At 38.2% G+C, this 26,061-nt stretch overlaps 2 protein-coding genes across 2 annotated transcripts in view; one reads left to right on the forward strand and one right to left on the reverse strand.

The window, feature by feature from the left end:
• The window catches only part of LOC307127556 (neuropilin-1a-like), a 34,869-nt gene extending 20,053 nt beyond the window's left edge, over positions 1–14,816 (forward strand). The window contains exons 7-17 of the mRNA XM_079818849.1: positions 2,692–2,847; positions 3,479–3,623; positions 3,970–4,298; positions 6,213–6,357; positions 6,505–6,672; positions 7,518–7,562; positions 9,148–9,294; positions 9,425–9,762; positions 9,842–9,938; positions 11,753–11,797; positions 13,134–14,816. Coding sequence (XP_079674975.1) covers positions 2,692–2,847; positions 3,479–3,623; positions 3,970–4,298; positions 6,213–6,357; positions 6,505–6,672; positions 7,518–7,562; positions 9,148–9,294; positions 9,425–9,762; positions 9,842–9,938; positions 11,753–11,797; positions 13,134–13,402 — 1,884 coding nt within the window. The 3' untranslated portion in view covers positions 13,403–14,816. The remainder of the gene's footprint in view (positions 1–2,691; positions 2,848–3,478; positions 3,624–3,969; positions 4,299–6,212; positions 6,358–6,504; positions 6,673–7,517; positions 7,563–9,147; positions 9,295–9,424; positions 9,763–9,841; positions 9,939–11,752; positions 11,798–13,133) is intronic.
• A 6,942-nt stretch (positions 14,817–21,758) lies between these two features.
• On the reverse strand, positions 21,759–24,123 carry LOC307127917 (uncharacterized protein; the record flags this gene model as incomplete). Its single annotated transcript, XM_079819418.1, has 6 exons — positions 21,759–21,903; positions 21,973–22,014; positions 22,113–22,190; positions 22,265–22,314; positions 22,406–22,581; positions 24,098–24,123. 6 exons carry the CDS (start codon positions 24,121–24,123, stop codon positions 21,865–21,867), a joined length of 411 nt encoding a protein of 136 aa, XP_079675544.1. The 3' UTR covers positions 21,759–21,864.
• Positions 24,124–26,061: the final 1,938 nt, after the last annotated feature.

Below are 26,061 nucleotides of genomic sequence, written 5' to 3' on the forward strand. Positions count from 1 at the left end.
GATCATTATTACTGTAAGGGTATTGAGGGTCACTAAAACCTTAGAACAGACTTCTTGTAATACTTGAGGAGGGAAGGAAAGGAGGATTCTCTGAGCCTGAAACACTATTAGACCGTGTGTGTTTGGTTTCATTGGCCAGTTTTTGTTGTTGTAAGTGATTCCGATTATGACAGAGGACTGTGTTTGAGTGCCAATATAGAATAAGCGGGCAAAAGTTCTGTTTCACACGCCAGAAATTAGATTAGAACGTTTTGTTTGGTTGTTTTGTGGCACGTTATCTGACCTAAGCTTATTGTACGTCAAGATAATACAGTATATAGCTGTTATAGCTATTTAAAAAACCATAACATATCAAAGAAAATAAACCTGAAGAACTGTTTAATTTGAACAAGTGGCTGCCAAGTTTTGTCAAATGGTATAAATTTGATAATTGTGTCTAATTTGTTCAAGGTGTAGTTGGTCATACTTTAACACAAGAAACCTCATGTTTCTTCCAGCAGTTTGTTTGGCTGTAATTAAACCATATTCGCATAGCTTGTGCTGTACTTTACTTATAATGTGTGTGTGTGTGTGTGTGTGTGTGTGTGTGTGTGTGTGAGTGGGCATGTTTTTGTGAAATATCAGGACACAAATGTGTATAATGACATGGGTATGACATAGGTATTACAAAAAGAGGGTGAAATATGAGGACGTTCCCCATGTCCTCACTTTTCAAAATGCTTATAAATCATACAGAATTAGTTTTTTTTCACAGAAAGTAAACTGTGCAGTTTCCTGTGATGGGTTTAGGGGCAGGGGCGGTGTAAGGGGATAGAAAATACGGCTTGTACGGTATAAAAACCATTATGCCTATGGAATTTCCCCACATTTAACAAAAACACCCCCTGTGTGTGTGTGTGTGTGTGTGTGTGTGTGTGTGTGTGTGTGTGTGTGTGTGTGTGTGTGTGTGTGTGTGTGTGTGTGTGTGTGTGTGTGTGTGTGTGTGTGTGTGTGTGTGTGTGTGTGTGTGTGTGTGTGTGTGTGTGTGTGTGTGTGTGTGTGTGTGTGTGTGTGTGTGTGTGTGTGTGTGTGTGTGTGTGTGTGTGTGTGTGTGTGTGTAATCTGACTCAACATGTTGGATCAAAATTTGTTTGTTGGTACTAGAACAACATTCCTATCACTTTGTCATAGCTTTAACCTTAGACAAACCCTTAAAAAAGCAGAGGGAATCCCAGCCTTAAGTCTAAAATCCTGATTGTTTGGGATTTTAAGAATGTTGTTCAATGAGCAACAAGGACGTTGATCCAGGAACATGTCCTACTTTGGTAAATCATGTTAAGCTTTTAGCCTCTCTGTCCAGACACTGCATTGCACTGCTGCTATGCAATGAACACATCATAGATCATGCTAACGATCTGACAGTGAATCAGTGCAGTATGTCTGACTGTGATTAACTAGCAGTTACATGACAACTGCTCCAACACAGAGTCCAAAACAACACACACACACACACACACACACACATATATATTGAATGTATACTGAATATATGAAGACTTCAGATGCAAAAGCAGTCCGTCTGATGTTTTTCTTTAGCATTTTTGTCAGGCTCCTATGTATAGGTTTCTACCTAAGTACCGGTACTTCTGAATGAGCTGAGGCTGGGATTTAGCGGGTTTGAAGTGAAAGTATTTGATGAATGTATACTATGTATGGAGAGCATTCACTCAGTATCGGTATCTCATTTTTGACCGAGGTGGCTTTTAGAGGCTTTTTGCATTGGAAGTCTTCATATATATATACTGGGACCCACGAATAGACTTTTGTCCACTGTAGTGGACGTTATATTTTAGGGAATTTCTCTGGCATCATACATGTCACATGTCACAGTCTGGATGTCCTGTAAAGAGCACATTCGGGGTTTTGCAGAGATACCAAATGTTTGGAGGTTTCATCAGGACAACAATAAATTCTTGGTCTTTGAAAACGGCTGACATTAATGTTTAGCACTCTTATGGAAATGTGATAATATTTTTTAATTATAATTGTTTGTTATAAATCAACATCTCAGGAAAATGTTATGAGGTTTCTAATCAAAATATGACTTTCTGTTACAAAACAGGGCATTCATTTCATAAATGTCCACTGTAGTGGACGACAGGACTTAAATCATTTTTATCAGGCATTTGGAGACATAACAAGTGAATAGGGAAAAAAATTACATATCAATATTCCTATGAAATATTAGATATTATTATGAAAATGTTGCCAATTATTACTCCCATTATTACACTTATTTTTTCATGACATGTTGCATCAAGAACACATTAATATGCAAATTAGATGCAGTGTATAGATACATTGTATTGAATGAGAAAATCCAAGTACGGCCATTTTACCCACATATTGCATAAAGTAAAATGGTATATCAATGCATTCCGTTAAATATTTCATAACATAGTTCAGAAAATTGATTGGTGAATTAAAAATAAATCCCATTGTTTTTGCCTATACATGCAAATTCATGTCATTTTATTTTTTCCTGGTGTCCTGGTGTCAACTACAGAGGACATAACATATGAATAAATTATCATTTTTGCTCTAAACAATGTAATGACATGAAAAAATACTAAATTCAAAACACTTTTTTTTCTGGGTCCCAGGAGGATATACACCAGAGAGTAACTTGCAATCTCTTTCTATCTCTCGCAGGTGGACTTGGGTTTCCTCCGGTATGTGGCGGCCATAGGAACACAAGGTGCCATATCAAAGGAAACCAAAAAATCATACTACGTCAAAACATACAAGATCAGTGTGAGCTCAAACGGAGAAGACTGGATAACCATAAAAGACAAAACCAAACAGATGGTGAGTTTTAGCTTTATTTTTAACAAATAAATTAATAGTTTTAATTCAGCAAGGATGCATTGATCAAAAGTGAAGTAAAGACATGTATAATGTTACAAAAGATTTCTATGACAAATATATGTAAATTTAAATGAATGTCACGGTTCCCACAAAAATATTGTTAATGATAAGATTTTTGAGCACCAAATCAGCATATTAGAGTGATTTCTGAAGGGTCATGTGATGATGAAGACTGCTGTAATGATGCTGAACTTTCAGCTTAAATTTTTAACTATATTAAAATAAAAAACAGGTCTTTAAAGTTGCAATAATATTTCATAATATTGCTGTTTTTACTGTTTTTTGGGTTTTTTTTTTTAAATGCAGCCTTGGTGAGCATAAGAGATTTTCATATAGTTATTTACATATTTTATTTTCCTGTTTTGTATTTGATTAGATTAAAAATGATCATATATTTTGTATTTTGTTTATTTTTCTTATTTGAATTGCTTTTATTACTATTACTTGCACATTTCTTTGTTTTGTTGATTGATGGTTTGGCAATATTGTGTGTAAAACACTTTGAACATTGGTTAAGAAAAGCTGAGAAAAAAGGGGGGAAAGTGATACATGTGTCATCTCTTTTTCTCAGGTGTTCCATGGAAATCAAAATCCCACGGATGAGGTACTCGGCAGGCTGCCCAAACCCACCCTCACCCGTTACCTAAGGATACGACCTCTGTCCTGGGAACAGGGCATCTGCATGCGTTTCGAAGTGTATGGCTGTAAAATATCAGGTATCCCGTCACACACACTCACAGCAGTAATGAGTTTCAGCTATGACGTCAGTGTGAGATCCCAGCAGTGGTTTACAGCACTGACTGAGTCACTCATAATTCCCCCAGATTTGCTCACTCCATGTGTGATCATTAGAGAATAACTCCCTCCTTATTCACAGACACATAATACTGACATCAAAAGCTTCTACCTGCGTGCTTTTTTGTTTATTTTAATAAATCCTCACCCTTTCTGACAGCTAGAGTCAGACAGGAAGTAGTCTGTATGTCCGTTTCCTGTGGTTCAGAATATTGGTGCTTCTTTTATGAGGGTAGCTCATATTCTCTCCCTCTCTGTTTCTCTCAGACGCTCCATGCTCCAGTATGTTAGGGATGGTTTCGGGTCAGATTTCGGACTCTCAGATCTCAGTGTGGCCATCGGCAGAGAGGGGCTGGCTCCCTGAACAGGCCCGACTGCTGACCGGCAGAACAGGCTGGGTGGTCGCTCACCCGCAGGTTCTCGTGAAGAACCAATCATTGGAGATAGATCTGGGAGCCCAGCGGATGGTAACGGGTCTCATTCTCCAGGGAGGGAAATACAGAGACGTGATTATTTTCATCAAACGCTTCAGAGTTACTTACAGCACGAATGGAACGGACTGGAGTCACATACAGGAGGAGAACAGCAAAGTGAAGGTATGGCATGTGTAAAGGCCGGTTCTCATCCGAGTGTGCCACACGAGTCCTGAAAAGTGAAGCCAAAGCATCTCGTTCGCCCCTCAGGTGACTGGATGCAGTATAAGTCATATACCCCGCCCTCTCCATGTAATGTAAAGGGACAAATACAAACTAAATCAAATTACACTTCAAATAAATTGGTTTTATTTGGAAAAAAGCAAATAGTCCAGGTGGGAGGAGCTGCAGAATCTCGAGGTCATGAAAAGGAAGACGATGAAAATGTAAAGTCTTGTATTTTCGCATTCTGTTGCCATAATTCGGAATGGCACAAACGCGAACCATTTCTTCTTCACTTGTGAGCCGATCATCACTCTTCACACACACACAAACGACGCTCCTCCCACCTGGACTATTTGCCTTTTTCCGGCTACAACTGAGTTCCCACGGGAATTCAGCGCGAGACTACAGCTAGCCATCTAAAACACTATTTAGGTGAATTAAAAAAATAGCTAAGTGGCTAAACGCATCTCATTGTCATGTAAGGGCCCTGTTCATGTTGGACAGACATTTTAATTGCATTTTGTGTCTGTTAAGAGGCACAAAGACACTCTTTATGTATATGCCCCCATAACTGCCGTTTTAGCTGAGTGGGAGCTCTGGGCATTAACTGTAACAGCTCCGTGTTGCAAGCACCAATCTGGTTAGTTTTTTCTTCTTCTATAAACAGTACTCACAAAGGTATAACAATCAAGATTAACTTAAAAATTCCCAGGAGTTCTCCTTTAAAGGCTTGCCAGTTTTGAACATTAAAAGCCATTGTGCGCTATTCAAAAACAACAATACGGAAAACGTATCCGTTCAGTGCTCAGCTTTTTTCTGTGACACAGAGAGTCGAGCCGTGTCGCTTCTCTGACAACGCGCGCGCGCGCGCCCTGAAGGCAGACCTCTTTCACCTGCGTCCTCACAAAGCTTTGTCATTTGTATTTGTTTTAGGGCCTGCCAGTTTGAACATTAAAGCGATTTTAGACCATCAGATGTGTATTATGTCGAACTAATGCCTGATATATTGTGACAAATGAACACTCAGACAGAAGCTCGCACATCACGTGAAGATCACGCGCAGAAAGCAGCGCAGAAATGCAGTGTCAACTCGGTCCTGTGACTAAAGTAAAGTCACTAAAGAAGCTTAGAAACTCAACAGTTATAGGCATATATTTTAATACCTTTGAAGTAAGTACAAACCACAGCTTCATAATGAATAGAGACGGTATGAGTAATTCACACACACAATCACTCTCTCATTAATGCTTTCAAATACATGTAATGTAGGCCAGCTGTGCTAATTTATCTGTATCTGATGTACAACAAGCAGAAATCTGGCCCATAGACAATAACTGCTGAAAGTGAAGCGTTTCCTTCAAGTATTTTAAAATCATTAAGAAATTCACTTTTTCATTAGAAAAAAAATCACACCTTTTAATAGTAGAAAATATTTACAGTAAAAACCTTATCAGGAACTTACTCAAAAACCTTAGGAGGGCAAAAAATGGAAAGCAAAAATAAAAAATAAAAAAATAAAAATAATTGTTCATTAATCGTAATCGAGGTAAAATGTTCAATTAATCGAGGTTTTTATTTTTGGTCAAATCGTTACAGCCCTAGCTCTGTGTCATTATTGTTAAAGTTGGGTGTGGATTTTCCTATTCTCATAAACTTAGAATGATTTATATATTTATTAAATTGTTATAAATTATAATGTTATTGTTATAGTTGAGAGCCGTTCACACTAATGACTATAACTATAACAATGGTCATCCTTGGTGTGAACTTCCCTTTAGAGCACAAAAATGTCATTTTACTTTTTCTTTCATTCATTAAACTGGACAGACATAAAACTAAAAACTAAAAAAAATTATATTTTCACCCATCCAGGTGTTTATGGGAAATCTGAACCATGACACACCAGAAGTGCGTACATTTGATCCAGCGCTGATGCGTTTCCTGCGTGTCTACCCTGAGCGTGGCTCTCCTGACGGCATAGGATTAAGGCTGGAAATTTTAGGGTGCGACCTGCAAGGTGAGTGACAGCCAAACCAACCAGTCACAGAGCTCAGAGCAATCCAGTTCTCAGGCTCTCTAATCCACATTAAGAAGACTTTTAATTGATGTATAATTTGTGAAAGCTTCATTCGCCTAAAATAAATAGCTTGTCTAAACTTTTCAGAGCCCACAACACCTCTTCCTCTCACCACCACCATGGAAACTACAGTAGCTACTGTCACCAGCGCTCTAGGGAATATTCCAACAACCACCATTATTCCACCGACAGCGGAGAGCTGCGATGATGACGGCAACTGCCATAGTGAAGCAGTGACAGACTACGACACAACAGGTTCGATACACCTACTTTACACTCATATGTTTTTATATCATTAACATCTATCATTTTTATATTGAGCTAATTGTGTTGGCTAAACCATAACACTACCCCAGCTCCTTAGAGAAACCCTATGGTATTTTTAGATTTTAATCAAGACATTATTTACTTTCTTTATTATGCTGTTTTCATAACAGGGACTGTTGGGAGGTCCCAATAATGTTGGTAATTTCAGGTTTTACTATCACTGTGGGATATTTAGTTCTCCACAAGGACAGCAAAACCTCACATACGCAAACATCCACACAGAGACAGACTATGACCCAAAAGGTTACAAACACAAACACCCACACAGTGAAACGCACACTAACTACGACCCAGAAGGTTACATACGCTTAGCAAAACAGTAGCATGCTGTAGTTTACACAAAAACAAAGACATACTGTGACATATCAGATTACTCAAACACACAAATACGTGTTTATCGTCTTAAACACACACAAAGACAATAGGTCTCAGTCACTAATAACTGCATCGTATTTATACACACAGAGAACTTCTCACACAAAAATTCCAGCTAATTCAGAACATGTGTATACGCACATGATTTGTTCTTAACCTCGTTCTAATGTTAATGAATTTGGAGTATTTAGCGACTAAGTGTTTGAAGTTAGTTATTTGCATAAAACACTCACACAAACCATCTACATATAAAGGATTTCCGCACAACAGAGACCAAGAGACTTAACATGAAACAACTACTAACACACAGAATTTAGAAATGGAATTAAACCAGTCTGTGTTTCATTAACTCTTTAGCTTCGACTTTGATAGCACTTTCTGCAATTTTTTTACCATAGAAACTGCAGTAGCAGAGCCATTTCTGGACATGGAAGCAGTACCTGGTGAGAAAATTCTCAAGTTAATGTAATCTATGTGTATTTAGCATAATTATTAACTGATGGTTGTTGTAGACCCAATTTTGAAGGATATCGGAACATAATCTTTGGGGTTTTCCATGTTGAGCACACAACAAAATCTCTACTGCCCTCAAGTGTTGTGCTGCAGAATTACATGAAATAATCTGCAGCTGTTGAACTTCTGATTTTAAGCACAAATTTATAACTATTTGACAGTTCTAAAAATATATTATTATTATTATTATTATTATTATTATTATTAGAGCTGTCAAATGATTAATCGCATCCAAAATAAAAGTTTCTGTTTACATAATATATGTGTGTGCACTGTGTATAATTAATATGTGTATTTGAATACACACACATACATGTATCTATATATATAGATACATGTGTGTATAGCAAAGCAAAATGTTATCTTGCTCAATATCTTGAATTATGTATTTGATTACCAAACTCACAGATCTTTATTGTGTGTGTGTGTGTGTGTGTGTGTGTGTGTGTGTGTGTGTGTGTGTGTGTGTGTGTGTGTGTGTGTGTGTGTGTGTGTGTGTGTGTGTGTGTGTGTGTGTGTGTGTGTGTGTGTGTGTGTGTGTGTGTGTGTGTGTGTGTGTGTGTGTGTGTGTGTGTGTGTGTGTGTGTGTGTGTGTGTGTGTGTGTTTGTTTGTTTTTGTGATTTATGAGGACACAAATTTGTATAATGACATGAGTATTACACTGGTATTACGACGTAAACTGAAATATGAGGACATTTCATAAAATAGCTTTAAAAACATACTAAACAATGTTTTATTAAAAATGAAAAATGCAGAATGTTTCCTGTGATGGGTAGGGATAGTGTAGGTGGATAGAATGTACAGTATAAAAACCATTACGCCTATGGAATGTCCTCACTTGGATGGCAAAACAAACCTGTGTGTGTGTGTGTGTGTGTGTGTGTGTGTGTGTGTGTGTGTGTGTGTGTGTGTGTGTGTGTGTGTGTGTGTGTGTGTGTGTGTGTGTGTGTGTGTGTGTGTGTGTGTGTGTGTGTGTGTGTGTGTGTGTGTGTGTGTGTGTGTGTGTGTGTGTGTGTGTGTGTGTGTGTGTGTGTGTTATTCAATACTTAATTCAAGATATATCCTCTTAAAACAAGTTTCAAAATTTTGCTTCTCAATTATTAAGGTACCCAACATAAAACATTTAAAACATCAACACCACAGAAAACATTGGATGTGAAAATTTCATGGTTCCTAAAAACGACCTTTCTATTCAAGATCTTGAGATTTACTGCAGTCATAGTCTTGGAAGAATTTTATATCTAGATGCAGGCACTGCAGTTTTTTGGTGATTTAGCAGATTTTACTAAAGGAACTATTGCCACTTCACTCCCCGCTGGGGTTTATGATAACCTTTGAATACCAGCCCGAAGCTTTGACTAATAAGATACTGCCAGTCCAAAAAGCACAGTGGGTGTTCAGTACCGTACTGTTTTGACTAAATTACCAAAACAGCTTAATGTGGGTAGAGTGGAAAGCAATATCAGTACGAAGGACTTTAAGGTTGATTCAGTGTTTTTTGTGTTCCTGTTTAGCGTACATCTGGTTTGCCTGTGACTTTGGCTGGGCTGATAACCCCTCCTTCTGTGGGTGGAGTCAAGACGGTGGCGAAGGAGTCGAATGGCACATAAACAACAACAGCAAACACGCTGATCACAAACTGCCTAAACTGGACCACACAGGTAAGAGATGGCTTAAATTTAGATTATTCATTTCTTAGATGCAAAACATTTTGATAAAATGCTTATTTGTTGCAATTGCAGGAATAAGGAGTAATTGAATAATCAGTTATACTACTCTCCTCTGTTTCAGGAATGCCTCACAACTTCATTTACGCAGCTTCTAACAGAAATGCACAGATTGAGATTGAAAGAAAGGCCAATATGGAAACAGATGAAGAGCTGGAGAGAAAAGGAAGGGTAGCAAGGCTAGCCAGTTTGCCAGTCACAGCCCCAGATTCAGACCTGTGCATGTCTTTCTGGTACCACTTCACGGAGAAACACACGGGAACTCTGAACATCATACAGAAGATAGAGCGAGAAGAGGAGGAGGAGGAGGAGGAGCTTCTGATCCGCTCTGTGAGCGGCCAGTTGAAAAGCAGATGGAGGGAAGGAAGAGTTGTGATTCCCAGTGCCGACACACCTTATCAGGTACCGATGCCCACTTTGTAAGGCGAAAACATCATTATTACAACATAATACTAACATTCTTCTTATGTTTGCGTGGTAGGTAATCATCGAGGCCCAAGTAGATCTTACAGAATCTGGTTTCATCTCACTGGATGATATAAAGATACTGGCTGAAGTGAATCCCGAGGAGTGCAAGGGTATGTTAAGCCACGCCTCTTATGTTCAAGTCCTTCCCTTTTGCCTTCAGCCTGATCACCCACTTTTTAGCAACATTAAAGATAGGCCATCATCTACTCATCTTCATGGTCTTCCAAACCTGTATACATTTCTTTCTTGTGCGGAACAAAAAAGAAGAACATTTAAAGAATATTTGTAACCAAACAGTTTGGGTTCCCACTGTCTTTCATTGTATTTTTGTACATTTAATGGGAACCAAACCTGTTTGTCTACCAATATATTCTTTTATGTTCCACAGAGGAAAGAAAGTTATACAGGTTTGTAATGGCATGAGGGTGAGTAAACCCCTTTTGAGTGAACTATCTCTTCAAAGAAAGGAAACCGACGCCAACCAACTAGTAGCGACGAAAGCAAACTGCAGAGTTGGTTCACATCGGCAGCGTCTGGGTCCAAAGTTGCCCTGACACACCAAGCCGACGCTCGACATACGACGGCCAAGTAGCACGTCCGTTCTGCGCCTGCGTAAGAGTAAATAGCTTTCTGTACCAGCTGGTGGCAGTAGTCTGTTTTCGTTATTCAAAGCAGGAAACCGGAAGAGCTACCCTGTATACCCTATATAAACAAAGCACCTCATAATCTCGCTCACCACAGACGGTCACTTCTGTTTGTTTGTTTTTCTCGTGCACTGGTTCGCTAGCAGAACATCCAATCATAACGATCAGATGGCCCGACTGACCGACAAGCGCCGACGCCTGAAAAATAGCCGACGAGGACCAACGTCAGCCGAGAAAACTTAGTTGGCCAACGCGCGAAAACTGCCTGTCGGCTTGGTGTGTTCCAGGCTTTAGTCCAGATGTATTCATTTTTTTCATTGGAATTTTACAAAAAAGTATAATTAACCCTTAAATGCATGACTGTTTCAACCAAACATTCTTACATATTCAGGTCTTTAGCGACCCGGATCTATATCTTACATGGATAGATCTCTACCTGTCGCGATAATATATAAAACTCCTGATATAAGAGTAACAATTACAGAAGAATAAAATAAAACATATTTTGTTACCTTTTGGATCTTGGAAGGGTTTTATACCATCATCACTGTCCTCGTCAGAGCTCATTTCCCAGGACATTCTGCATCTGGCTCATATTCGCGATCTCACGCATATTCTCAAAACTCATTTTCAACGTCTTCAAAATAAATATTTTGCTCGCTGACAGCTTCTTGACCAGATCCATCATCAAGTGACAGTGACACTAACATTTAAATGTGTTCAGTACTTGCTCTGCAGTAAATCACTGAGTCATTTCAAGTTTTGCATATTATACTTATTGTTTCGTTTTCTGTCTGAGGTAAATATGAGTGAAATGTCACTTCATGATTGCATATATCAGACATTAAATAAAGGTGAATTGCACTTATTTCGTCATTATAGATTCATTTATTATTGTGCAGAAAAAAATATACGTACAATCTTACACACCTCGGGTCGTTAGCGACCCTATACAATTTTGACAAAAAGCTAGTGGAAAAACAGGCATTCAATTATAATTTTTTTTTCTTGTTATATTGTTTATAATGGATTGATTGAGGAATACTAAGAAGGTTGATGTCTAACTTTAAAAAATGAATGAGGAGGAGGGTAGTGAATGATGTCCCGGGTCGCTAAAGACCCGAGGTATGCATTTAGGGGTTAAGCGTTCTTACCCTTAAACAAACCGATCACTTCCGAGATGAATCACATCTTTTTAACATTTATACTGTATGTTAAAAATATCTCTGAGGATTCTGAATGAGAATTCATCTCCTTGACTGAGTGTGTTTGTGTTTCAGACCCAGAGAATACAGAAGGTGATGAAGATGACATTGATGAGATCGGTAAGATCCACATTTTATTTGATAATGCATTATAAATAATAAAACCCAATTTCATGATTTTAATTTTTCATTACATGGCTTTCTACATTGCAAAAAATATTTTCTAAATCAGTACTTTTGTCTTATTTTCGATTAAAAATATGTTGAGATGTACTTGACAAACAAAGTTGTTTAAGATATGATTAAGATATGTTTTACTGATACATATTTAAACCTTAATTGCTAATAGCATAAAACAAATAATAATTCAAGATATATTCTCTGAAAACAGGTTTATATATAGCTTCTCAATGACATGATCTTGTTTCAAGGATGCTTACATATTTTAGCTGGAAACAAATAAATAATAATAAATCCAGATTTTTTTTTTTTTACACTTAATTTTAAGGTGACATAAACCCTATTCGCACGGGATTAGTATTATCTGGGGACCTCGTGTGATTTACAAATTACCTCCCCACATCTGAATTTCGCGTGACGCATTCGCACAGGATAAGCAAAGCCTGTGATTTTACTCATATTTACTGACTTATCTCCCGGATATGATGTCAAGACTTGTAAATGTTTTTTCGTTATAGATATAGCTGTATGATATATCTTAAACAACAGTTGCTTACAGCGTGCTGCTATATTGTTGCGATAGTCGGTGTTACACCAGTTACATCGCTTTCCCACGTCGTTTAGATTTTTTATAGTAATAAAAATCATTTAGTTCAGTTAGAGAACAGACGTTACAATTAAAAACTGAACTGAGCACAGACCAGCAGCATCAATTGAATGAATGCAGCCTCCATTCTTCGTGAAATATGGATAAAAATGCGCACAAGAAACAAAAACTTTGCAGAAATTATATACGACCCTCCAAATCCTGGCCAAATCACAGAGATGCCAATTCGCACGGGACTAATATTATCACAGGACCTCTGTGCCCTCGAATAGGGCTTTAGTAACATGTTACTACATGTACTTACTATACTGTAGTAACAACAGCAAATTATGGATAATTACAAGTAACCCAAACCCTAACCGTAACTATAGTAAGTACATGTAGTTAATTAATATGTACAATGTAACAATTAAAATAAAGTGTAAAATTCTTTGGCAGTTTTGAAATCGCCCTGGCATTCTGCAATCAAATATTTTGGTATAATGATTGCTAAACTATATAATTCCAGTCCTACTTGATGGTCCTGAATCACCATTATTTTGTCACAATGACCAGCTGACTGTAAATGATCTCTTATATAATATATTTGAGCTTGTTTACTAGGCAGGTTTTGCTCAGACTCTCACAATCTTTCTGCTTTGGTCTGTCTCTGTCTGTCTCTCCCTATAGAGAACTGTGAGGGGTCTGACAACACCCTGTGGAGTTTTGGACGCGGCTCCATGCTGAAGAGTTTAGACCCCATCTTGATCACCATCATCGTGATGAGCGCCGTGGGAGTCCTGCTGGGCGCCGTGTGCGGGGTGCTGTTCTACTGCGCCTGCGCTCACACGACAAACAGGAACCTCTCCGCTCTGGAGAGCTACAACTTTGAGCTGGTGGACGGAGTCAAACTAAAGAAAGAAAAACTTAGTGCACAGAAATCTTACACAGAGGCATGAGGAATGCTGGACGAACCCAGGAAACATTTGCCGGACAATGTTTGAGGAACGTTTTTAGAACGTCGTTGCGACGTTACTCAAGGTCGAGACTGAGCGTTATTCTCAGGACTGGCCGCAGGACGAGGGACTGGCCTCTAGAGGGCGCCTTGTATAGATTGTACAGCCAGACGATGATTGTCTACTTGTTTGTACATTTGTTGCTGGTGATGAGACCAAGACAAAACTATGTATCCTCTCACACAGTTGGATATCTTTTTTCTACAAACCCCTTTTTCAGAGCTGTACACAACTGGGTTTTCAGTGTTTATTGTGCTCGTTTATGTTTGGAGATGTGTTCAGTTGGTAACTCACACTTCATTCCAATGGTGCCTTTAAATGTGTTTTTGTTGCCTTTTCACACATGGATTCCTGCCCTTAGACAGACAGTCATTTGCTCTTGAGCACAAACTGTTCACAGACACAGGTCAGGGGTCAATGTTTAAATACATAATAATACATGCTGCAGGGATGACGTGTTTTCATAGGCCAAAGAATGTCCTGAAGTCAACCGTTGCGTCCGAAATCGCATACTTTTCTACTATATAGTATGTGAAAATCAGTACGCCAACAGAGCAGTATGTCTGAAGTCTTCCGATGCATACTACTTCCGACGAGATTCTAAAATGTGCATTCAATGTACACTTTACTATCCCATGAGGCCACGGGAGAGGATTTATGAATGGAAGTGAAGCAACGCAACTGTTGCTAGGTCACGTGACAGTGACAATATGGCGGATGTAACATCCGAATTTCATTCATACTACCCACATTGATACTATATAGAACATTACAACTTTTTTAATGGTCAAGTAAATTGAAATGTAGTACCTACTCAGTCAGACAGTACGCGATTTCGGGCACAACTAATGTTTCTTTTTAATGGGTTTTCGGTTAAATGCTTGAAATAAGGTCTGCGGTCAACACAAGCTCAAGATGTTGCCACGTTTTATTCTATGCCGTAAAATTGCCGCTTGTAAAAAATGGCTAATTGTTGGCATGGCATGTTGTCGGTTGACGTGCTCTTGCAAACTATTCTATAAATTTCATACATTTCAGGGGAAATGTTTTTAAATTAAGTCTGAAAGAGTTGTCAAGCTTAGTGGTGGTGACATTTAAAGGAATAGTTTTTGAAGAATGTCGGTAACCAGACAGTTGACGGCACCCATTGACTTCCATAGTATTTTTTTCCCCCTACTATGTAAATCAAGGGGGTCCATTAACCCTCCGGGGCTCTTCGGTCATTTCTGACCCAAATTTTTTTAAATAATTTTTTTTTTTTAAATTGGGGACAGGATTTGAAAAGTCTAAAAAAATAGTCACACTCAGGACCTTCGGGTCAAAAATGACCCCCATAGGAAATGAATGGGAAATTGGCAAAAAAAAAAAAATTTGTGCATACAATCTACAAATCAGCCAGGATGCAGAAAAAAAGGACTCAACAGTGAAGGGGTGAATCTCTAAAACATCAAGAGTGCAAAACAGACACAAAAACACACACACACAAAAAAATACAATTACCTTTTGGAATGGCACGCGTTAATTTGTGTGTGCGTGTGTTTTTGTGTGTATAAGTGTGTGTGTGTGTGTGTGAGTTTTTTTGTCTGTTTTGCACTCTTGATGTTTTACAGATTCACCCCTTCACTGTTGAGTCCTTTTTTCTGCATCCTGGCTGATTTGTAGATTGTATGCACAAAAAAACTAATTCCCCATTAATTTCCAATGGGGGTCATTTTTGACCCGAAGGTCCTGAGTGTGACTTTTTTTTTACGACCACTTAGACTTTTCAAATCCTGTCCCCAATTTTTTGGGGTGTTCATATACCAAGTATCAATAAAGTCACCATTCCGATGAAGCTAAATTTTTTTTATTATTATTATAAAATACAAGATCCACTCTAGTGGTAAAAATTTAAAAATTGCTCAATGTGTCCACCAGATGGCACCGATCTCATTTAAAAAATTGCTTTCATGAGGCCTAGGCTTGACTCTAAAATTAAATACAGCTTTAATAAAAAAAATATATATATATATATATATTCAATGGGAAAAATGAGTCATAATTATTGCATAAATATTAATTATAAATCATAAAATTATCTCAAAACCCCAAAAAAGAAAAGAAAAAATATTATTGAACAAAAATATATTTCATTGATTTTACTCAAATCTTTTTTATCTTAATCCCGCCCTCCGGGTCATTTTTGATCCGAAAGGTCCTGAGTGTGACCCATAAATGAAGAACCCCAGAGGCTTCAACCTCCATCAAAATTGTGTTCATTTGTGAATATAATCATGATGAACAATGTTTATGTAAGAATCATAAACTTTAGTTGGTCTCAGAGCTTATTTTCTACAATAATTCAAAAGCCAATGGAAAAATCCTATTGAGTTTGTTGTCGTGGGAACTTCTAGGTTTGGCCTTAAAATACATCATCACTGCAGCAATCTCAACAGGACGTTCGCATGACGCCTATCTCAATGTTAAGTAGCTAGAAAGAGATTTTACCACTTTATTTGGTCCATCCTCACTCTATATATTGTAAAACAACAGGTCAGTAGACATCTCCTGGGTCTGTGCTTTTTTAAACAATGGAATATTAATGTGGAAATCATTATTTCTTTCAGCCGCCCATATGACATGTCTGTAAACTTGTGTTGTGTTGCCATGGTATCGAGTGACATCATATTTCAGAATGACATCACAATGTCTGCGGACCATCTGTGAAAATAGTGTCTTCTAGACTGATCAGGAGACGCTCACTCTGGGAACGTCTGGGAATGGAAGCGGAGACAAAGCAAATGAAGCATCTAAGAGCGCTAATGTAGAAGCATCTCCCTGAGGAAATTCATTATTTTTGAAGGACGCGAAAGGCACAAACTGATTCGTGCTTTTAAGCATTGGCAGGACAAGAAAGATGAGAATAGGCAAGTGCTGACAAAGGCATCTTGGTCTATCTCACACACAATGCAGAAATGCAGTTCATTTTCAGCAGCTTGAAGGAGGTGCCAGAAACTTTTTCTCCCACTCAAATGAATCAACGTATGTCATTTTGCACTGAGAATTATATTTAATGAAAGATTTAGATAGTAATAAAAGTGTTAACTACTTTAAATTGTAAGGAGAAATCTAACTGTCAGTGTAACAGCTCACTTTTTTAATGCTATTTAAAATGAAATGGTATTTTTCCTAATTGTAATAGTTGTTTTTGTGTCCTGAGGAACTGAGGTGACACTCAACTGGCTTTTCATCACAGACTCAGAAGAAAAGAAAAAAACTCAATTTCACTTGAAGTTTAGATGTTATGAAGTCAAATCTGTCTGGTGGCTCTTTCATATTCACAGTTCTGTGATGAACAGAAAAAAAGACTGAAGACTTATGTCGCTTCTGCATCAACTAATTCAATTTTCAGATTTATGGATTTCTCAAAGACAACAACATTCCAAAGAGCGAAGTTAATAAAGTTTTTAAAAAGATTTTGTTTAAATTTACTGTCTCCATATAGGGAAACTATGCGTATAACCACTGTTTTTGATTGTTCATATTGATCATTAGGCCTATGTGTTTTTTAATTTCACTTAAAGAGATAGTCAACTGTTTGGTTACCCATATTCTTCAAAATATCTTATTTTGTGTTCAGGAGAAGAAAGAAATTCATACAGGATTGGAATAACTTGAGGGTGAGTAAATGATGACTGAGGGCCCTATTTTAACGATCTGAAACGCAAGTGTCAAAGCGCGAACCGCAAGTAACTTTGTGGGCGGGTCTCGGCGCTGTTGCTATTTTCCCGGCGGGATAAATGGCTCTTGCGCCCGGCGCAAATCTAAAATGGGTTGGTCTGAAGTAGCTTCATTATTCATAGGTGTGGTTTGGGCGTAACGTGAATAAACCAATCCGAGCGTCATCCAACATTCCCTTTAAAAGCAGGTGCGCAAGTTCCATTATGGATTGCTATTATTATGGCGTATTTACCAGGCGCACGCCAGGAGCGGTTCACAGCCGAGGAGACTGATGTTCTTTTAAGAGCAGTGAAAGACAGAGAAGTGAAGTTGTAATGTTGTACATTATGGTAAAGGTGATTTCACAGTCTTTTTTTTTTCAGTCTTTCAGTTTTTTCAGTTTTTCAGTCGATTTTTGTTCCTGGTTCTTGACGGACAAACCAATTTGTCAGATGTCCTTAAATACATATATGTCTTGCCACTATTGGGCAAACAGGTCTTATCCTTAATTATTACAATTAGCCTGAATCATTTGTAAGCTAGATTTATGCCTATTTTTTCACATCTTCGTGGCACACCACAATGATTTCCGTCATATGACGGATGAAGATGAAGATATCTCATGTGTTAATATTTTTTTAGTGTAACAATTTATGATTTGCAAAAATAACTTGCATCTGTGTAGATTACATGAGCAAAGTGTATGCGCGTTGTGCACGCTATACATTATGGTCAAGCATGCGCCCTTAAAATAGCATAATGAACAACGCGCACCGCGCCACTGACTTTAGACTAGGTTTTTTCTGGTCAGTGGCGCAATTGTTTAATGAAACAGCAAAATAGCACCAGGGATTGTTTGCGCCGGAACACGCCTCCTTTTTTGCGCTGAACCGCCCAGGGAGCGCAAGTGCATTCACTAGTTTAGCGACGTGCTTCTGTGGAGGGAAAAGCGCGCTTTGCGCGGGTGCAAAATAGGAATGACACATGCGTCGGTGTACAAAGTCAATTGCGCTGGGTGCAAGATAGGGCCCAGAATGTTCATTTTTGGGTGAACTATCCCTTAAACCCCTTAACTGTCACCGTCACACAGGTGAGACGCCTGGTGCTCTTTTTTTTTTTTGATCGCCTTTTTTTCATTTAAGTAATTAGGTATCATTTGAAAGCTTACAAACTCAAAATTCATCCTGTGGAACCCGTTTTGAAATCGGACATTGGGTTACCATGGAAACGTTACTCTAAATTATTCTAGGGCTCCTCCCCTAGTGGGCAGTTTCATGTTTCATATTACAACAATTATTTTAACTACTTTATAATCAAAATCTTTTCCAATCTTGACAAAACACATATTGTCGGAAAGGTCTGAGTATCAAGGGTCCATATTTGGTGACTGTTTTGTGATGGAAATGATATTTGGACAGAAATGTACAGGAAAATGCATTTAAAAAAAACAATGGAATTTGAATGACACCCGGTGGCTATTTTTGGTACAGCGCCTAAACAAAATCTCATGGGAACTTCAATTTCTGTGATATCAACTTCAAATTTGGAACACAACTTGGTTAGACATATGGCTTTGGTTTTATAAAAAATTGTTTGTAAAATATATATTTTATATGAAATAAAAAATATTTTGTACAGTATTTTTCATTTACAGTAAATTCAAACTTCCAAAACTTTTTCATACTTTCATATTCATGCTTTCACATCAGCAATAATCTGCAGAATGTCTTCTTTAAAACGAGACCAAACTTTGGTATATATTCCAAAGCTTTCTTGAATTACAGCCCTTTAAGTTTGGATTGTGCATTTTTATGTGTATTCTCAAAAAGGGGGGTGACAGTTAAGCAAAACTGGCTACAAAAAAAGCAACACTAAAATGTTATAATGGGGCACATTGTCAACCAAATGGGGTAAATTGATGCAAGAATAAGAACTTGCTGTTCATTGAGAATATCTAAATCTTTCACAGCATATCTGTTTTTAAAATGTATTACAAGCAGTTATACAGATAATATTTCATAGGACAACTTGCCCCAAACTGATAAAACAGAAAACAGCTGAAGTTTTTACTTAAATTAAAACTTCGAGTTAATGTTGACCATTGTCTTAAGTGTGCCAGTGTGGTTTAATGAATTGTGTTCACGTGTTTACATTATAATAAGAGCTATTGAATGTAATTCCAGCTTAATGCTGGAATTTTAGTTTGGAGAACAGAATTCACAAAAGTCACGCCTGTCTCAATGTTAAGTAGCTAGAACGAGATTTTGCCACTTTATTTGGTCCATCCTCACTCTATATATTGTAAAACAACAGGTCAGAAGACGTCTCTTGGGTCTGTGCTTTTTTAAACAATGGAATAGTAATGTGGAAATCTTGTGTCTTCTTGACTGAACTAGAATTTTAGTTTGAAGGACAGATTTTACAAAAAGCATTCGAGTTTAAAACGTATTCTTAATTCTTTCAGACATGCTGTTTCCGCCTCTAGATGGCGCTGCTCTATAAGTTCAACTGGGCTGTTGTTCTTTATCATTGACACTAGAGGGCATATCATCTCCATTTCAGAAACTGAACGTCCCACCCATAGCCATATAAAGTCCACATTGAATTTTGTGCAGTGGAACTAATGAACGAATTCATATACTCAAGTTAAAATCCTTATCTCATAATTTATTTATAGACGTGACCGCGTGTTGTTTTGAACTTTCGTTGTGTTGTCGTCATGGTAACACAGCTATTTGAACTTGAGGGGAACAAGAGGGGTATTATGATTATTTAAAAAAAGTCATTCATCTAATTATGCGTAGTCTTATTTTAGTTATTATTGAAAACTGCTGTTCATTTCACTGTCAGAGGTTTGATGAATATAGCCTATTATTCGAGATTTAAAGCTTTTATTGTCATACACCCAGTGAGGAAAGCAGATTTTCCTGAGCAATTATTACTTTGCTGTCCACAATAAATGCCAACACAGTGCAAAAGAACTATACTATACAATATGAGAAATAGAATGTAGACTATATGCAAGTATAGAGTAGAAATGTACTGTTGAATGATAAAAAATATCAGAGTCTTCCGAGATAGGGCAGACCCATTGGCCTTTTCAGACGAATATCTATCTGACTGAGAGGTACAGATTCTCAAGTGATGGCATCAGATATTTGTGTAAGCTGCTGGGTCCAAACATACAGCACAGGACAGCACGGAGCCATGCTCTCACTGTCCCACAGATGGTCTGCGTAGCACTGCGATTCTTTGCAAGTGGCAAGTTTCTGTATTCTGTCGGTGATGCAGAAAACCTCAATAAAGCCACTATTTGCCGCACAATAAGAAATGTAAGTCTGGCATTGAAATCTCTTTTGCACATATTTATCACCTTCCCTGGCCACAGAAGATTCATCCACATCAAGGAGGAGTTCTACAAGATTGCAGGTAACACGAATAATAACAGATTACTACAAAATGTTACATTAGCACAGTCACAGAATGACACTCGTTATTTTGTGTTACAGCTTTTCCTAATGTAATTGGTACAGTGGATTGCACCCATATTCGTATCCAACGCCCCTCAGGGGCACATGAGGGAGATTATGTGACTAGGAAATCCTTCCACAGTGTCAATGTTCAGGTAAGAATGAGTTATGGTTACTGTCAGCTACATAATTATTCTGTGCATTAAATGACCTTAATAGGCTATATATTTTTACAGATGATCTGTGATGCTGACTGCCTTATCACAAATTTAGAGGCAAAGTGGCCAGGCTCAGTCCATGACTCCAGAATCTTTCGGGCCAGTAGAATTTACCAGAGACTCTCTCTAGGTAAGCCATCCCATTTTTTTAAGCACCTTGAACATCAAGAGTACAGTACTTGTAAGAATTATGTTTTATATTCACAGGTGAGTTCTCTGGTGTGCTGCTGGGGGACAAAGGTTATGCCTGTGAGACATTTCTGATGACTCCCCTTACAGACCCCCAAACAGCAAGCTTACAACCATGCCCATGCCAAAACCAGGGCTCGAATTGAAATGACCGTTGGCCTCCTGAAATCACGATTTCAGTGCCTGCACCACCTGAGGGTCTCCCCAGACAGAGCATGCAACGTCACTGTTGCCTGCACAGTGCTGCACAATATTGCCAGCCTAAGAAAAGAAAGGGCTCCCAGAGTTGCTTTGGATGTTGATTGGGACAATGCTGCCATATTCCCAGATAACAGAAATGGTAGACTTGTTAGAGAACAATACATTGCAAATTATTTCAGTTAATTTAGTTTTGATTTAGCCCATCCCTTAATAAAGGATAATGTAGGCTATATAACTTTTTCATGTGTACATGCATTTTATTTGGCATCAGTAGCACACATTGTGGTTATCTTCCCAAATTCTAGTTCCACTTCACTGGATCAATAACTATAAAGTGTACTTGACATTCATAAAAAATTTTACAAGACCACAATGGTTTTGGAATATTTTTCTTTTATTATTTTGCTGTTATCACTTGTCAGCTTGGAGCTTTGGAGAGAAGAAATGATGATGATTAATACATTGTGTTGGTTACAGTATGAACTGAAGTCACTTACTTCTCTTTCTAGTTTCTGGATTTCCAGTTCTAGTTTCCTCAGTGTCTTGCGTTTAATTTGCATCTCAAGGTCCATGTCCTGCAGCTTTCTTTTATTCACATCAAACTTGACTTGTCAGCTCTATCTGTCTCTTAAGATGTGTTGTGTAGAGATATCTGAGTTTGTGAATTCTGTGAACACCTTTTAGTTAGCATAGCAGAATTTTTGCATAATGTAAGTTTGCTTTAGGCAATACTCACCATGTTACCAGGCTGCTTATCAGGCTGCCCAATGTCAGGATCCTTTAACAAATGATATTTTCTATTAGTACCACTTCCCTGACTTCTTATCTATTATAAACTTAAAAAATGTGTCTATTTCCACAAAATTGACATGATACCTCGAGCCTTCTGGAGTCCAGCGACACGGTCTCATCATCGGCAGAAGTGCACTCCACTGCTGTAGATGTGGCTTCCCTCTGCCATATTCATTACTGGTATTGATATTTTTGACAGAACATGCAAAGTCTATGATTTAATAAAGAATACTCACCGGCGAATCATAGTCTGGTGGCTCCAAAAGTGTAAGGGTGTTACCAGCCACTGCAAGGTAAGGCAAAGTCACACAGTCCACATAACAAAATATAAATGGATTTCAATATTTTCCATGTGCAGTAGTATGGCAATAATGTACATTGTATGAAGAGGCCAGTATCCCTTGCTGGGCCAGAGTCAGTGGCTGTCCCTCCCTGGATCCCTTCAATCACTGGCTTCCCTTTATTTAAGTCCAGGGCCAGCTCCTCTGCTGGGGTGAAGTCTTGGGTTGGAGGGCCACCCCCCGCACCAGTAATATGACTTTTTTTTTTATTGCTAAAATCAGCACAGATAATAAAATGTCAGCAAACATGTCACCTATGTTCTCAGCAAACAAGTCACTTACCAGCCTGCAAAATATTCTTGTATTTAATCTTGACTTGCTGCCAAGTCCTTTTTTGGCCAGACATGTTTGTTCTTTAAGAGGAATAGATAGATACAAATGATAAAATAGATTAGATGGATAAAAATAGAGCAAATGATCTGTTTATAGATTACACCAAATCAATTAGAAACAAAACCTACATACAAATAGATAGTAAATAGTAATAGTAAAAAGATTAAACAGATTAGAGACATAAAATAACTAAATATATCAAATAGATGCACATAGTGGGTAAGTGTTTGCAATTATTCTTCATGTTAAATGCATGTCCACTGGACACATTTAAGGCATACAATTATTTTTGAAAATGACAAGTAACTGAAAATGAATTGTAAATGCAAGTCAAATTAATTGTAGGCCTAATTATGAGGGTTTCAGTGGAGCACTGGTTATTTGGACTACTTACGCATTCAATCGGTCCGCTATTGTTTGCCAAGCATTCTCTCTTTGCTTTATTACAGCAGCTGTATTGCCTTTTTTTTTTTTTTTTTTTTTTTACAAATTATATGTTTCACTTCTTCATACGTTTCCATAAGAAGCTGTTGCTTAGGCGAAAAGAATGCCGGGTTTTGTCCATTTTTGCATCGGTGATTCTGTGATCGATTTCGTGATCTTTTTAAGAATGCCGTGAACACGCATTTATCCAAAATATACACCTGGCTTGACATACCTAAATACATAGATACCAAATTATATTTGTATATATTTGTTAATAAGGATTCAAATTAATAGCCAGATGCCTGTATAGCCCCATAGGCCAATAATATATAGCCTATATTTGTGCAGTCCCTAGTTGCTAAGAAATTGTTCTCAGACATAACTACATAATTATTATGTGCTATTAGTACATTTCACATTAAAGTAATAAGAGTAAATACTGATTCAGTGTTGTTTTTGTTACTCATTGATGCGTGAACTTCCCCTTTAAATAACGCAACACTTTGCCCTCTGTGTGTACGACACTGCTTGCGTTAAGCGCTATTAGAACTGAATGAATCGATTCAGCATTCAACACCATCAGTAAAGATACGTTACATTCGTCAACGTGATTTAATAAAGGATGTATTCATGTTGTGAATTTGCACATTTTATTATACCATTTTTTAATTGTTTAAAGTTTTATATGGGACAATTACAAAACACACAAAAACATTTTGGAGGTGCAATTAAGAGAAGAAAGCTTTATAGAGTCAAAATATAACTGATAATCATGAAATGCTGAAGTAAGTGTGCAGTTATATTTTGCCTCTAACATACACACCGAGCAATGCTATCTGCCCATTCACAGCGGGATTTCTAGACTGCCACAAATACTGCCCTAACAAAATACAGATTTGTAGCCTACCTGTTATTTTAATTGGCCTTTAGTTTGAATTTAGCTTTATTGTAGGGTTAAAAAAGTGTTACCTTGCCAAAGCATTGATCGAGTTCATTGATCTAATGGTGTTGTTGAGCGCTCCAAACGCGAACTTTTTTGACAGTATATGTGATGGCATATAGGAATCGTCAGATTGACAGTTCTCTGATCCAATAGTGTGGGGGAACTAGTGGGGGCGGCAATAACATTTAAGGACGGCCGTGACACACTTTACACACACACACACACACACACACACACACACACACACACACACACACACACACACACACACACACACACACACACACACACACCAGTGCCTAGTTTGCCTATGCCTAAAAACGACCCTGCATGGATTTGCACTGAATTGATTCTCAAAAATACGGAACAAAGTGCGTTCCGTATCAGTTCAATACGGAACAAGACTTTTATGTGTCAAATACGGGACGATTCCGTATTATACGGAACGGTTGGCAACCCTAGTTAGCGGTGCTATACAGGGAGTGCAGAATTATTAGGCAAATGAGTATTTTGACCACATCATCCTCGTTATGCATGTCTTACTCCAAGCTGTATACTACCAATTAAGCATATTAGGTGATGTGCATCTCTGTAATGAGAAGGGGTGTGGTCTAATGACATCAACACCCTATATCAGGTGTGCATAATTATTAGGCAACTTCCTTTCCTTTGGCAAAATGGGTCAAAAGAAGGACTTGACAGGCTCAGAAAAGTCAAAAATAGTGAGATATATTGCAGAGGGATGCAGCAGTCTTAAAATAGCCAAGCTTCTGAAGCGTGATCATCGAACAATCAAGCGTTTCATTCAAAATAGTCAACAGGGTCGCAAGAAGCGTGTGGAAAAACCAAGGCGCAAAATAACTGCCCGTGAACTGAGAAAAGTCAAGCGTGCAGCTGCCAAGATGCCACTTGCCACCAGTTTGGCCATATTTCAGAGCTGCAACATCACTGGAGTGCCCAAAAGCACAAGGTGTGCAATACTCAGAGACATGGCCAAGGTAAGAAAGGCAGAAAGTCGACCACCACTGAACAAGACACACAAGCTGAAACGTCAAGACTGGGCCAAGAAATATCTCAAGACTGATTTTTCTAAGGTTTTATGGACTGATGAAATGAGTGAGTCTTGATGGGCCAGATGGATGGGCCCGTGGCTGGATTGGTAAAGGGCAGAGAGCTCCAGTCCGACTCAGACGCCAGCAAGGTGGAGGTGGAGTACTGGTTTGGGCTGGTATCATCAAAGATGAGCTTGTGGGGCCTTTTCGGGTTGAGGATGGAGTCAAGCTCAACTCCCAGTCCTACTGCCAGTTTCTGGAAGACACCTTCTTCAAGCAGTGGTACAGGAAGAAGTCTGCATCCTTCAAGAAAAAACATGATTTTCATGCAGGACAATGCTCCATCACACGCGTCCAAGTACTCCACAGCGTGGCTGGCAAGAAAGGGTATAAAAGAAGAAAATCTAATGATATGGCCTCCTTGTTCACCTGATCTGAACCCCATTGAGAACCTGTGGTCCATCATCAAATGTGCGATTTACAAGGAGGGAAAACAGTACACCTCTCTGAACAGTGTCTGGGAGGCTGTGGTTGCTGCTGCACACAATGTTGATGGTGAACAGATCAAAACACTGACAGAATCCATGGATGGCAGGCTTTTGAGTGTCCTTGCAAAGAAAGGTGGCTATATTGGTCACTGATTTGTTTTTGTTTGGTTTTTGAATGTCAGAAATGTATATTTGCGAATGTTGAGATGTTATATTGGTTTCACTGGTAAAAATAAATAATTGAAATGGGTATAAATTTGTTTTTTGTTAAGTTGCCTAATAATTATGCACAGTAATAGTCACCTGCACACACAGATATCCCCCTAAAATAGCTAAAACTAAAAACTACTTCCAAAAATATTCAGCTTTGATATTAATGAGTTTGTGTTCATTGACAACATGGTTGTTTAATTATTAATGTTGTAAAATTAATCCTCAAATACAACTTGC

Source organism: Gobio gobio (assembly GCF_949357685.1).
Source record: "Gobio gobio genome assembly, chromosome: 6".
Classification (NCBI taxonomy): Eukaryota; Metazoa; Chordata; class Actinopteri; order Cypriniformes; family Gobionidae; genus Gobio; species Gobio gobio.